General features: G+C 35.0%; 1 protein-coding gene across 1 annotated transcript; it reads left to right on the top strand.

Moving 5' to 3' along the window:
- The first annotated feature begins 598 nt into the window (after positions 1 to 598).
- Positions 599 to 9,986, top strand: LOTGIDRAFT_207043 (hypothetical protein). Its single transcript, XM_009064230.1, has 11 exons — positions 599 to 866; positions 1,422 to 1,612; positions 1,911 to 2,051; positions 2,396 to 2,532; positions 2,882 to 3,072; positions 3,505 to 3,608; positions 4,008 to 4,122; positions 4,771 to 4,994; positions 5,147 to 5,302; positions 5,875 to 5,925; positions 8,843 to 9,986. Exons 1-11 carry the CDS (start codon positions 746 to 748, stop codon positions 8,918 to 8,920), a joined length of 1,509 nt encoding a protein of 502 aa, XP_009062478.1. The 5' UTR covers positions 599 to 745; the 3' UTR covers positions 8,921 to 9,986.
- Positions 9,987 to 16,348: the final 6,362 nt, after the last annotated feature.

Raw genomic sequence — 16,348 nt, 5'->3', positions numbered from 1 at the left:
CTATACAGAGAACTAAAAGCGATACTGAACAGGCCTACTGGTGTTCCCTAAACTAAAACATCAGTCTAATTTTGGTACCCTGTTTCCTTAACCTCATATTTAAAAAGAGGATAAGTGAGTTCGATGCATAGATTCAATGCTTCTTGTCTTCTAGACTATACACATTCATTGTAACAAAACAAGTTGGCAAAACACAGACACCAAAATTTTACATTTTTACAAAGAGAGCCTGTCAAAATACAATTTTTGGTCTCTTCAAAGTATCTTATTTTGATATATTCTCAAGTCAATCAACGTGACAAATTTAGAGGACTAACCTTAAATAAATATTTCACTCAAAGCAAAGAGAAGAAACTGGAATATCCAAAAAGTGTTTTCAATGTTTACAAATTACCTCCCTTTAGAAAGGTTTTTCCTGCAAGACTATTTTTTCGATTTTTATTGGACAAAATAAAACATCATTTTCAAAAAAAAAAAAAATTTAGGCATTACATATCATTTTTTGAGTTTTGGAATGATCTGTCATAAGTTTCAGAAAAACTCATGCACAATTATTTTTTTGTGACGTCTGCTATCAATTTCCGGTCCGAGACTACATCCACCATTTTATTGAAATTTTGCAGATCATGCCGCGATGAAATAGGGTTGTCTTTGTTGAAAATAATTGAAATTTATCTCATAAACAAAAGAATCGAATTGTGTAAAACTTGTCAGATCAAACTAAAGAGACTTTTTGTTTTCCAAAATGGTGAAAAATACGAGTACAGATGTGGAAATGAAGGATGTTTCGAGTCCTGCGTCGGGTGGGGATGATCAAGAAACGAAAGAAGAAACCAAAAAAGATCCAGATTTGTTGACTTTAGAAGGTATTTTTTGTCTCTAGTTTGACTGTGAGGTATTTCTTACGGATATATCTACCTACTAAATCGTATTTAAAGAAAAATGAAAGTGTCAGTAATCAACAAAATAAACGCAATCAAAGACCAATGGCTCTATGTCAGTCTAATCTAACAAATCCTAATTAGCCATTAGGTCTACAGTAATGTAAACATTACTTACACATTTCACAAAATTGAATTAAGCTAATCCAAGATTAACAGCTTCCTAATTAGTTTATAGGAGGTGAAAGCCTCTCCTTGCCACTGGTGAGGAAATTGAAATAAGATGTGGGGAAATCAATGTAGGCCTCATATTTTTGTAGTCAGACTATTATAGCCTATTATAGAAATTGAAGGCTGGGGAATTGGTCAATTACTTTGTGAAATGAAGTGATAGATAATAGATTTTAAGCTGACATCGGGTCAGAGGTGGTTCACATTCAATCATAAATGACTTGAAGCTGACATTGCAAACATTGCATAAGCTTATTTTGTTACCAGTACCGGTATGTAATTTTTCTAAATTGTATTCTTTATTTACAGATATTAAAGAACATGTACGTCATATTGAAAAAGCAGTTGCAACAAAAGAACCAAGATTTATGTCTAGAGTTATCCGTGGGTTGGTGTCTATTCGTAGAAAATTATCGTCAAATATTCTTCGTAAATTAATTCATGGGTATTATACAGCCTCTTCACAACAGAAAGAAGATCTCACACCTTTCTTGATAGAGGTACGTCCAGAATAATGGCAGTTCAGTATTTATGGATTTTTACTAATTTGTTGATAAACACAAGTATATTACAGGGCTTACATATTCTTAATTAAATTTCATGAATAGAGACAATAGTTAAAATCTAATGATAGTCTAATATTATAACCTATATATCATTAACATTCACTGCTATTTAATAGTGTTTTACTAAAGAGCTACCTGATTGATCTGTCAGTTTTTAACTTTAAACTTCAATGCAGTCTGATAAAAAAAAAATAGGACCTGTAAGTCATGGAATGTCCTCTTTATTTTACAGCCAGCAACAGTAAATGGTATTGGTGTACCATTTCGACCGAGATCAGGAAAAGCTGCTACCCTGCCTCTAGTTCCAGAATTAGATATCTATTTCAATCTTCTAGTAGTTATATATCTCATAGACCAGAAAAAATATAAAGAGGTAAGACACTTGGATAGATTTATAGCCTGTTTTGGAAACAATAGTTGGTCTAAATCCCTAGATGACAGAGTGTATATGTACAGTGTCAAATGTCTATTTCATTAAAATATTTCATCTTTGCCATTTGGAATCCATGAAAAAGTGAATTGCATAGACCAATGCGAGTCTGTTGGCAAAATGTATGTAATTATCCATTGAATAGGATGATTTTTATAGATACAAAAAGTATGCTAAAAGTTGGATACAATTTCCCATTTCTTCTTCACACTTGTAGAGGTGGAGATAACTTTCCCTGTGAAAGCAGCATTTCCTTGATTCTACACATCCCTATTTTATTTTTGCAGGCATTAAAATGTTCGGAACAGTTAGTGAATAAAATAGGATTAATCAATCGTAGAAGTTTAGATATGTTAGCTGCTAAATGTTATTACTATCATTCTCGTGTTTATGAACTGACCAACAACCTAGAGGTCATCAGAGGGTAGGATGAATTTATATATTAATTATAACTCCCTGGAATAACTCTATAACTCAACCCTTATCTCACAGTGAATTATGGTTATCCTGGTCCAATTTGATATTTTTAACAGTCCATCCCTGGCTATATGAATATCTACTTGAAGGGGTTAACAACTTTTGATATGTGTAAATATCTTACGGTGGGTGGAAGTGGAATAACTCAGTTGCTAGCTGGATTATTGTCTAGATTAAACTCCTGTCAACTAACATAAAGTAGATTTAGTCTCTAGATATGGATAATTATTCCTATTTAATGTTAAATAATAATTAATATTACCATTATTTTATATCTTCATTTTGTATATTTCCAGATTTTTACATGCCCGATTGAGAACAGCTACATTACGCAGTGATTTTGAAGGACAAGCTACGTTAATAAATCTTTTACTGAGAAATTATTTACATTATAATCTTTACGAACAGGCTGATAAACTCGTCACTAAATCATGTTTCCCAGAATCCTCCTCTAATAACGAATGGGCACGATATCTTTACTATTTAGGTAAGAATCTTAACTTTTTATACTCTCATCTAATTATATAGATGCATGTTGATCTTTGGTACATTATTCCTATCTACATACAATGGCAAGTTTCTTGAAAGTATTGTAGCTAATTGGGTTTTCAACACAATTTATTTTATCAATGAAAATGAAAGATGTTAAGGTGGATTTTGTGACTGAAGATTGTCATGCTTTGAGTGAAACCACAGTATCTGTGTTGTCTCTGGCTTCCCTCAGTAATACAGGTCAGAGTAATGACATGGAAAACACCTTGCATTGTTCCAATAGGACTGTAAACAGAGGCCAGGTGTTCTACAGGAAATGCCTCTAGATGTAGATGGACAGGTAGTAGGATCAGGTAGCTATTCTGTCAAAATTTCTCTTCATTGCACACCGCATGGATTAAAGTTCATCATGATGATTAAATTTCAGGTCGTATTAAAGCAGCTCAGTTAGATTATACGGAAGCCCATAAACATTTAGTACAGGCATTACGTAAAGCTCCTCAACATAGTGCTGTTGGCTTTAAACAAACAGTAAGTAGATTATAGAGCGATTTAATAACTATTCACAATTTGATGTGATTTTCAAACTTCCCAACCAAGATGTTTGTATGATTGCAATATTTATGTTTTGACTTTCATAATGAACACTTGTAGAAAATATAAGAATACTGGCAACCTTTCTTGAATAAAAACAAACACATTGTTTTTCTTGGTTAACTTCATAGAATGTGACAAGGCTATTTGGATATAGCGAACCACGGTCTATCTATTAATTATTAAAAGGTTGTGGTTTTTTATGACGAAGATTTAGGATATAAATTAAAAGTCAGAATATTGCCACTTTATGATTTGTGATGATAATTCGTTACTCTTAGTTTGAAATTGTCACAGGGATGGTGTTTGTTCAAATTTGATATTTATACATTGTAGGTGCAGAGACTAGCTATAGTAGTAGAATTATTGTTAGGTGATATCCCAGATAGACTAACGTTTAGACAGCCCTCCATGAAGAAAACACTAGCCCCTTATTTCCAACTCACCCAAGGTAAGACAGCCCTCCATGAAGAAAACACTAGCCCCTTATTTTCAACTCACCCAAGGTAAGATAGCCCTCCATGAAGAAAACACTAGCCCCTTATTTTCAACTCACCCAAGGTAAGACAGCCCTCCATGAAGAAAACACTAGCCCCTTATTTCCAACTCACCCAAGGTAAGACAGCCCTCCATGAAGAAAACACTACCCCCTTATTTCCAACTCACCCAAGGTAAGACAGCCCTCCATGAAGAAAACACTAGCCCCTTATTTCCAACTCACCCAAGGTAAGACAGCCCTCCATGAAGAAAACACTAGCCCCTTATTTCCAACTCACCCAAGGTAAGACAGCCCTCCATGAAGAAAACACTAGCCCCTTATTTCCAACTCACCCAAGGTAAGACAGCCCTCCATGAAGAAAACATTAGCCCCTTATTTCCAACTCACCCAAGGTAAGATAGCCCTCCATGAAGAAAACCCTGGGCATCTTATAAATGATAATTATAGAAGTCAATGTAACAAAAGACTGGGTACTGGATGTTTACAAGTTTTTAGATCTTGTATATCTATGCATAAAGAAGTTTGGATAATCTATTGAATTGTCTTGTTCTTTTCCAGTAAGAACCCATGTAATGAATGGTTTTATTTTGTTTTTTTCAGCTGTACGGGGAGGAAACTTAATAAAATTTAATCAAGTTTTAGCTAAATTTGGTTCCAAATTCCAAGCAGAAGATACATATACATTGATAATACGATTACGTCACAATGTTATTAAAACCGGTGTTCGTATGATCAGTTTGTCCTATTCTAGAATATCATTGGTTGATATAGCCAGTAAACTTTGTTTAGATTCACCTGAAGATGCAGAATACATTGTAGCGAAGGTTAGTATGAGTTATGTCCCTTGTGAACTTATTTCAATATAAACCTCTCAGAGTAGTATTCTAAGTTGATATTTCAATTCATGAGAACATATTGATAAAATGTGATTCTATAAACCTTTCGGTCGGACAATAAACATTATGTGTTTTACCAGGCTATACGAGATGGTGTTATAGAAGCGAGAATAGACCATGAGAAGGGTTACGTCCAATCGAAAGAGACTAGTGATATTTACGGAACCAGAGAACCAATGGCTGCCTTCCATCAACGTATCAGTTTCTGTCTTGGAATACACAATCATTCTGTTAAGGTGAGGTTTTGTACGTTAAAAACAATCTATATTTTGGTTGATGCTTGATTTTGAAAATCTTTCTAAGTAGACTTTTGGTCTAATTGGTATGCATATTAGTGATATCTTTCTAAGTAGAATTTTGGTCTAATTGGTATGCATATTAGTGATATCTTTCTAAGTAGACTTTTGGTCTAATTGGTAGGCATATTAGTGATATCTTTCTAAGTAGACTTTTGGTCTAATTGGTAGGCATATTAGTGATATCTTTCTAAGTAGACTTTTGGTCTAATTGGTATGCATATTAGTGATATCTTTCTAAGTAGACTTTTGGTCTAATTGGTATGCATATTAGTGATATCTTTCTAAGTAGAATTTTGGTCTAATTGGTATGCATATTAGTGATATCTTTCTAAGTAGAATTTTGGTCTAATTGGTATGCATATTAGTGATATCTTTCTAAGTAGAATTTTGGTCTAATTGGTATGCATATTAGTGAAATCTTGAACAGTTGTACCTTCTGTCCACTTCTGGCTACTTATATTGATGACTATATTATAAAATTGTTTATGAAATATTTTGTCTCTTTTCAGGCGATGAGATTTCCACCAAAGTCATACAACAAAGATCTAGAATCAGCTGAGGTTAGTACAGAATTTTTTCTGGGTGTGAGAACAGTTTGGGCTGGGGGTGGGGAAATATGGAACTAGATTTTCTCAAAAACTCAATTCAAGATTATCTTAGAGTTCAAGTTATCTGGTTGTTTTAGACTGTTAGTGGTATTCTTGCATGCAGGTTTTATGACATTGTAAACTCTCTCGGAATGAAGGCTGATACTGCCCTGAAGTTGAGCTCAGTCAGCTGATAAAATATTTAGATGTGAATAACTCATCATCTAAAGAGTTATTTGATAAGATTGGTCTGAACTTGTTGATACAAATAATGGAGTTGTTTCCCTTATATAAATAACCCGCTTGTTCTTGTCAATCAATGCCTTTGTCGGTAATCAAAGGAGTTGGTCAGCAAATTTTTGTGTTTCAAGACTGCTAATAACTGATGGCATGTGAGAGTATCTGACCACTGGTTGAAATGAGTTGACTCGACCACAATGATAACAGTTGCAGCCATTAGTTGCTCATGTTTGTTTTTTATGTTGATGCCCGAAGTAAGAATTTGTGACCATCATTGGTGCTGGAAGTTGATAGATATCTCTTTGCCATTAAAATAATGATGTTGATGTTGGTAGGACCTAACCATGGTTATTGGTTAGAAATCTGTCCCATGGCATATTCTTGAGAAGTTGACTTGCTAAATTTTAGTGTTTCAGTCAATCACTAAAATCGATTTTAAATTTAATTTTTTCTATCCAATCAGATTACTGTATTTCTTATAATCTGGATTTTACCTTAGTTAAGTTTTTAAGAATAAGTCTCCAAGAATTCCCAAAAAATTTGAAACAAATCAATTATTTAAAATCAATCAAATATTTAATCGTATATTGACATCATTAACACAGAGTTAAGAGCCTAAAATTATAACTCCCTTTTTGAAGCTGTGTATAAGGTGAAAATTGATAATCAGTTGATTTGTTACCTGAAGGATTGAGTTATTAATCCAAGTATTAGTAAAGATATGAGTTAGAATCAGAGTGAATGATTTATTTGTTTATTGACTTGTGAAGAAATCAACTGATTGAGTCTAACTTAGTCTGTCAACTCAGCTGTTTTATCAACGTCCCGTCAATATACTAGACAAAGAAACTGTTTATTTTCTCTATTGACTGAACAACTCTTCTTTTCTTTGAGGGTGAAATGTGAGGGAATGTTTGTTGATTCCCGACCCCCCATACAAGCATTCCTTCACACACAGGACGTGGTCCCAGGACAAAAAGCTGTCCCTGGTGTGTTTGAAGAAGAGGCTAAGATTGTCACAGGGAGAATTAGAAAAGTCAACATTCAAACGAAGAAAATAGTTTGTTTTGTTGAAGTCAGTTTTTCAACTCAATACAAAAAACAAATTTGAGAATCACAAGTAGTTTTGTTTTGATACAATTTGGAATTACAGAAAAGATAAATTTAATGATATCTATGTTTATTGTGCTTCTATATCTGTGTGAAATAATCACTAGATATATAGATATACTATTTCTAATATTTATTAACTCAACACTTCACATACTCATACAGACAGTGTTACCAAACATTATATAGAATCACTAAATATATAGATATACTATTTCTAATATTTAGTAACTCTACACTTCACATGTTCATACAGACAGTGTTATCAAATATTATAAAGAATCACTAGATATATAGATATACTGTTTCTAATATTTATTAACTCTACACTTCACATGTTCATACAGACAGTGTTATCAAATATTATATAGAATCACTATATATATAGATATACTATTTCTAACATTTATTAACTCAACGTTTCACATGTTCATACAGACAGTGTTATCAAATATTATATAGAATCACTAGATATATAGATATACTATTTCTAATATTTATTAACTCAACACTTCACATACTCATACAGATAGTGTTATCAAATATTATAAAGAATCACTAGATATATAGATATACTATTTCTAATATTTATTAACTCAACACTTCACATGTTCATACAGACAGTGTTATCAAATATTATAAAGAATCACTAGATATATAGATATACTGTTTCTAATATTTATTAACTCAACACTTCACATGTTCATACAGACAGTGTTATCAAATATTATATAGAATCACTAGATATATAGATATACTATTTCTAATATTTATTAACTCAACACTTCACATGTTCATACAGACAGTGTTATCAAATATTATAAAGAATCACTAGATATATAGATATACTATTTCTGTATTTATTAACTCAACGTTTCACATGTTCATACAGACAGTGTTATCAAATATTATAAAGAATCACTAGATATATAGATATACTATTTCTAACATTTATTAACTCAACGTTTAACATACTCATACAGACAGTGTATTCTGTAGTATTAAAGTTGATGTATGTTTTGTCAATCTTTCAATTCATTCACTCATTAGTGGTATATTTCCCTCTATTTCTTATTTCTTCTCCATTTATTTGCTCATTCAGGCCATTTTTCTGTGTCCTTTTTTTTTTCCCAGGCCAAATTATGATTTCTTGACCAGCTGATATTGTAAAAGAGATAAAGTTTGGCTATGTGACCAGTTATCCCTGATTTTCAGTGACTAGTTTCGTTCGTGTTTGAACTCTTCAGACCGATTAGACTCACATTATGAGGTTCTATTTATACTTTTCAAGGACCTTGATACAACATTACCGGGGTGTGGGTTTTGACAGGGGTTGGTATGTGTCAGGGTTAATTGATACTGCGGTAGGTTAAGACGAGGGTGAGGAGGTTAAGAATTAAACAGGCTACCTGGGTTTAGAGAAAATGGGAGGAGTAAGAGTAGGAATGAAAAGACGGAAGGAGGTATAGAGGAAGTTTATTAATTGATATTGTATATTTAGTAAATGGTATATAAATGATTTATATTTTTATTATTACAGGATCGAAGAGAAAGGGAACAACAAGAATTGGAAAGTGCTAAAGAAATTGCTGACGAAGATTTTGATGGATTTCCTTAGAAACGACGGAATGACCCTAGTTACCAGGCTATCCCGGAGAAAGATATAAATATGTTTGTGTAGTATGGAGGGATTTCCATGGTGATAATTTGACAAGGTGTAACATTACTATTGTATATACATTGTGATACTGTATTCAATTCTGATTGGACGATTTAACATGTTCTTAATTTACTTCTTTCGTGTCCAAGTTTTGCGTTAATTTTCAAAAAATCCTTATTTTATTGATAAAATCCTGGGTTATTCTGAGATGTCCCCTTGTCCTATTTATTTTATTTATGCTGGAAATGTGCTATTTTCTAAAAAATTGTTTATTAGGACTACAGAATTGTCTAGGGGTGCTAACAGGCAATTGTATTTAAGATAAAAAATTTGAAATTTTGGCTAGCCTCATTTCTGATGACCCCAATGATGCCACTGGTGTTTTTGTATGTACAAAAATTTTGAACACCATATAAGGGCATACAAAAGAAAGCAATGATTGTTTTGGGATGCTCTCATGTCTGTCTGTCTCTGTAAGGCTTTGGTTACTTTTTCGAAACAAACAACCCTATTTCTAAAAACAGCTAAATTAAAAGGAAAAAAGAGAATATGTGGGAAGGGAAGTAACTCAATTCTGAAATATATTCTGACCACAACAAAAATTGAAAGGCATAGATCTTGATAAAACTTTCCCCGAACATCTTTACATTGTTTGAGGTGTGAAAAGTAAAGAAAAAAGAAAACTTTTGAATAAAAGATGAAAAAAAAGTTTTCTTGAAAAGCACCGATTCAGGACTGAATATTTTTCATAAATTAGTGATTAATTGTTATTTCAAGTAAAGTATCATACGAATAACAATCAAATTAAAGACTGAAGTTTTTCGGCGTGTTCAAAAGACACAAAACCCTGATTTTTCCTTCATTCTGTAATAAAATGTCCCATAGTTTCTAAAAGACTGTCAAAGTAGAATGCAATGTCCCTCTTTTGTTTCTGTTTAAAGAAATTCACATGTAAAGTTGTCAATTGAAATAATATTTCAGAAATGTTTAATAAAAGTTGGTTAAACCAAGTATAAACTTCTAAATCTTGTTTACACTTAAAAAGAGAGAGAGAGACCCCAATATTTTGTTACTCTATGCATAATGAACTGACTGATGCAGAACCTGGCAAAATTTCCCTCATTTTCCTTTCTTTCAAATTTCTTGTAACCTTTTTAGAGTAAAGGTAAAACATCAGAGATACATAGATAGATCAAGATATCTGTGAATATTTTAACCTGGTTTGCCCATGTGTGTCTGGTGGGATGGGAAAAATAACCAAACAATAGATTGAAACTGAAAAGGAGCAGACGAATGACAAATTCGCCAATCCTCAAAAGTTTCCATGAAGCTGAATCTTGCAGAGCGACAGAAGAACGTTCATGGTAGTCCGTTTGGTAGACACTGTCCGTTCATTGCACACTTCATGGTGTAACTCATCTCGTCATCCCCATTTCATTTCCGTCTTCTACTCTAGCCTACTTTATGCTTTCAATATTTCAACCATTTTGAGTACACGTATTCATGTACATAAAATTAAGATAGCGGTCAAACCTGAACAACTAGAGGGGAGGGTGTGAGATGAAAATTATTCAAAAAATATTGATATTGTAGCGATATACGCCCTACTCGGGGTTGGTTACCGTGGTAACCGAGATAATATGAGTATAACCTAGTATATGTATTGAGGGTCGGTGTGTGTGTACAAGGGGTGGGGGGCTAGAGAAATGAATGTCACACAGTAAAGAGAGTCACCACCCCCAATTCAAGCCGAAAACACTTTAAATATTTCTCGTAGTTTGACGCTAGTGGTTTGTTAAATCTGCCACAAGGCTCCACGCCTACTAAATTATATATCTTACGTGTCTTTCAGTGAATTTCATTTAAATGCAAGATTTATGGTATACAAATGAACCTGAAAAAAGTATTTCTTCGGCCAGGCCCTTAAAAAAGATGTAGTCTGTTAGTAGGCCTACAGGCTATCAGAATTTACACAATAATATGTTCGGCATACTAAAATGTACAGACCGCCTCCGGCCATTACCCCTTAATTACACCACTAAACACAAGACGGACAGATCATGTTGCTGTAATCATAGGCGTAGTAGACGGGGGGTAACTGGTCCCCACCAACTTCATCAATAGATCTGCGCCAATGGATGCATTTTCTAAGACTTTGGCAAAGCTATTTTGACCAACATTATTATAACAATACACCCTCGATCCTCGACTTCTCCGTGACTGTCGTCCTGTCTTCTTAAGTGGCGATTTTGTCAGGCAACTCTTTTTCTGATTCATTGACTAGGCTAGTCCTACACTCAGGACGGGCTTGGTTTAGTTGAAGTTGATGCCACACTGGAGGTATGGTAGGCTTGACGTAACGAGAAGGACAATATAGCAGTTACACTGGATCATCCACTACCCAGGCTTCTATCTGCTGACTTACACCCCCGTGTGATATTATTTGGTACAAGCCTTGTTCTCTCCACAGCGTCCAGGTCTTTTTGATCGAGGCTAATAAGAAAGACATTCTACAAATAACGTCATGTTAATCCAGACTAGAATCAGGTGGCAGAGTTGTTTTCGCGCCATATTTTCTGACGTCTGCTAGTGTATTTAGCTGTTGGCGGTTTCTACAAGAATCGATAAGACTTGAAAATGTCACGACCGACACCTCGGGGGAACACAGCAAGTCGCAAGACCAAACAACAACCCAGCATCGTTCCTACTGGTTCGAATCCACGTCTGATTTTTGTGGTGAACAACTGCAGCAGGCCGCCATTACGAGGTGAGAAACGACCTTGACATTGAGCTTTTAAGCTTGTTAGGTGTTGTATAAATAATCGTAAGGCCTAATAGTAAAATATTCTAAGTCATTTTAACTATCAATTCTATGTCCATATGCGTCAAATTGACTTGTAGAGACAGAATATGAAATTTCTGATGTATCTTGAATAAACTAGGTAGGCCTATACATGATAAGGTTAAAGGTAAGATCTTTGTCAAATTCGCATTGAATTTTTGAGAATTGCCCAAGACTATAAAAGGCGTCATGTTTGATCTGTAATAAAGGCATAAAATTTACTTCGTCAGAATGCACGAGAGCATATACAATACCCCCACTCACACTTAATTGAGCCACTATCAAAAGTTCACATTTAAACAATATTCAAAACTTAACCCGTTTCCCAATGCAATCATTTTCACCAGTCCTCATTGTTTCTGTACTCTCCCCCAGAGGACTACAATTTACACAATTTCAGACTGAATGAAAAGATTTTGTTTGACTGCGGGGAGACACGCGTCATGAAAAAAATATTTCACGTTTTTTACAGAAAAAAATGTCTGTTGTTTGAGCGGTCGTGGGTCGGGATTGTGTTTTTGGCGAAACAAAATTTTCACTTTGATGGTTTTTGCTATCGACTCGAAGCGCGCGTAAATTGGAAATATTTACAGACGTATCGACCAGGAATGTTGGCGCGCGCTCTCGAGGGTGGGGGAATATTGGCACGCACCCCAGTCTCACGTGAAAGAAAGAATTAATTGAATACAGTCAGAGAGTCGGGTCACGTTCTATTACCCCGTCTACTCCAGCTAGAAACTGATAAATTTTATAACTTTATCGACATGTCCGGGTTATATCTCGGTCAATTGCCATTTTCCCTCTCCCTGGAGTCTGGTCTTCCCGTTTGTACTTCGTTGTAAATTTCTAGAATTTTTGAAGGAGTGTATGGGCTGCCATTCGGAATGAGGTTAATTCCAAATTCTCTAGTTATTTGGAATATTTTCGATATAATTCAAGAAATGTTATAGTTGCAAAAAATGTTTGCGTTATTACATAATACATATAACGTATAGCCCAGAATGAATGTTTTTTAGTGACCCACAAGGATGGAAAGTGGCCTATTAGAAAATTATTTGACTTAATATAGATAAAGCCCAATATTGCGTATTTAGCCAATATGCGTTTTTGAAAACCCAGATTGCGGTGCAAAGAAATTCAAATTTCACTCTAAAATTTGGAATTATTACATATGATTTATTAGCTTTTAAAGTAGGGTGAAAGATTAGACTTTTTTGTTTTTTCTTTAAAAACTATTTTGCCCATATTACTGTAAATTATTACATAGTAACACAATCAAAAAAATGTATTCGTAGACAACTGACACAACCAGAGAGTCGATTCCCCTCCCCTGACAGTAGAGTTGGTATGGAATATTCTCTGAACGATTGTCAACAATAGAATCGTTCTTCTATCATGCAGGTATTGGTTTGATAATTTCTATGAGCTGGGTTGGTAGAGACTTGTGCCCGAGGGACCGGGGTTCGATTCCTGCCATGGTGGAGATGAAGATTATATCATTCAACCCAGACTTCTTTCTGTTAGTGATGCAGGTCGGAGGTACAACAAACTTAGGCCCCATGTGATAGAAGCTATATGCGTTAAAGATCACACTGTAATTGGAAATTGAAAAAATGCCCATTTCCTGAAAAAACTTAATTGCTCACGGCATGGTGTTGCTCGCCTTCATTGCAAAAGAATAAAAGGACGGAAATATCATTTCACTTCGTTTAATGCTCCATACTCTACATTTTTGTACAATTTGTCTCGTCTCTCTACACCGCCAATTATTCACCGTCTTCATTAGTCCACATTAGTGTAGACAAGTAGGACGTAAAACTCATTTCATTTCACCAACAATTATTCACGGGAACTTGTTAGGTAAGATTGGTAACTGGTTAAAGGGATACACTCGCCTGAATATTTATCTTCTAAACGATATTAGAATTCCTATGGAGACAGAACTTATTGCCAAACTGTTCTTTTGGATTTCCGGTTTTTGTTTTGTGGGTTGGATCTTTAGTAACTTTTTTTGTTGTTGGTTCAATTGGTTAATAGTGCAGATGAGAATATTAATAACGGCCAGGAAAGTGACGAGTCTAACTTTATACATGGTTATGTACATCGTGTCCAAACCACGCCCCCATTCGCCAGACTACTTCGGGGTTAATAAGACCATGTCAAAATCCTTATTCGTGATAGGTCAACGATGGATTATGCGTACTCATGAATTGCAGGAGAACCAATTCTAGGAAGTCACAGATAGTTGAAATTGGGGTCTATCAGATGGTAAAGTAAATATTTAGATTCAGAAAGCTGAAGTTGAGCTCTGTTCAGATAGCTGTAACTGAGACCAATTATGTAGATGACGCTATCCCTTTAAATGTGAAGTGATTTAGAGTGAAGCTGACGATGAGGGATGAGCCACTTGAAATAAAAAGATGGTCGAACCCTGAACTCTACTCTCCCGGTACAAAGTTTCCTGATCATCGAGATAATAGTTAGTGCGTCATACCAGCCCCGGGTCTCTCGGTCGTCTGCTACGTACTGATAAATAACGTCTGATTCAAAATTGTTAAAATTAAAAGGGTGGCATATATTAGTACGTTGAATAGAAAATAAATGAAAGGGGTATAGTTGTTCAAAAATTTCATTTTATTTTACCAACCGATTGAGCTAAATTCAAGCTCTCCCTATTTTTTATGACCAAAATTTAGCTTTTACCAGCTGCTAAAGTGAATATTTGACGAAGTTATCCCTTCGTATTAAATACTTGTCAAAAGTTACTTTGTGGAACTATCTTTAAATAAAATGAAATGAATGGAGTTTTACGTCTTCCCTTTCTGCACCTAATTGGGCTATTGTAGACGGACAAAGTCATGCAGTGTGCAATGAGGGAAATTTTGCAAGGACATCAGAATTAGCCCACTTCTTTTCGATTTCTAACTGTATCTTTAAATATGTTTTATTTTATATTTTATATGTGTCAGATCAGTAAAAACCGTCCGGGTGAAATTGAAACTGATGCAATAAATATTTCATATACAGTTATATATAATTTAACGATATACGAGATATGACGGTGATATCGCCGCACCCCAGCCTCCTTAGTCCTGCCTTACACCGAACCGTTTTCATTTGGACGACATTTGGTAAATTGTATAGATAGGATAGGATAGCAGGTCGTAGTCCGAATGTTAAAGATCCCCTAAACAGTTGTCTGTGTTGCAATGGGAGAACAGACGCACTATGTGACAGAGTTACCCCCTCCCCCTTCCTCAGCACACCCACAATATCGCCTACACCCACCCTAATCTAAACAAACAACCCCCTCCCTATTCTCTGTATGATATCGATTAGCCCTACAATATTAATACAGCCCGGTGGCTAGGGACAACAGACGGTCTATGTGACTTAGCCTATGATAAATACCCCCTCCCACCTCCACCAAACACTCGTTATTTCCGGTCCCCACCATACTGATATTCTCTGTAAAATATCTATTAGCCCTACAATATTAATACAGCACGATGGCTAGGGACAACAGACGGTCTATGTGACATAGCCTATGATAAATGTGCTCTTTATGGGGTAGGTTCTGGTTCAATGGTGTTGTTTTATATCTGGACTAGAACTATAATCCGAGTATCAACTCGACTGGCCACCAGCTTGTTTGTAAATATACAGTCCAGTATCGATCGCCCACCATCATCGTCGACTGGTCATAGTATTCCCCAGCATCTTCACAATGTCAAGGAATTACGACCCTCCATCTATTAGCCATAATGGTTATAGTCTTCCTATTGAAAACCATGGTTGGTTGTATTCGCTTGTGTACAATCCAATGAAATGTTTTGGTCAGTGATACATGGAAGTGTCCAATGCAGTCAAGGTATTAGATGGAGATCGGCAACACTCATCGTCGACTGGTCAGAATATTCCCCGGTGGCTTTTATCATCATCTTCGTCATACCAAGAATCTGTTAAAATGAAAAAAAAAATGGAAAATAGTTGTACGTCCTGCATTCTTTGGTCTTGACTTGGTCATCTGTCGTTTGAAATGGAATTAAATGAAATGGATTTTTACGCACCTAATTCGACCATCTGTCGCTTACGATGGAGTGTTGCGTACGACTTCTTTCGTTTGGGACATCTTTAATGTGTTAACTACTCTTCTGGAACACTAGAGTTTGTTGACGTCACGTGTTCAAAGCGTTCATATTCATACAGCCTAATTTTAGAGAGGAATGTTCAAGAGGGTTCAATTTTCCACGGTGCATGTTTTTGAATAAAACTTAAAACGTATTACAGATAAATAAAATTTAGTTTTATCAGCTTGTGCAGTAAAAATTTAGATTCCCATATCCCTTAAATATCCCGTGTAATAAATATACACAGCTGTAATTCAAATAGGCTGAGTCGATATTTTATACTCACCATCGATAAATGATTTCTCAAAGAAATTTCAGCTTTTGGACTCTGTAAAAAGAGATGACAACGCGGTCGACAAATTCTCTCGCAGAGTGGCATAGCCTGCAAGTTGCACCAACTTTAAAAGCTATGTG

Source organism: Lottia gigantea (genome assembly GCF_000327385.1).
Source record: "Lottia gigantea unplaced genomic scaffold LOTGIsca_61, whole genome shotgun sequence".
Lineage (NCBI taxonomy): Eukaryota > Metazoa > Mollusca > Gastropoda > Lottiidae > Lottia > Lottia gigantea.
This window is presented reverse-complemented; position numbering and strand designations above follow the sequence as displayed.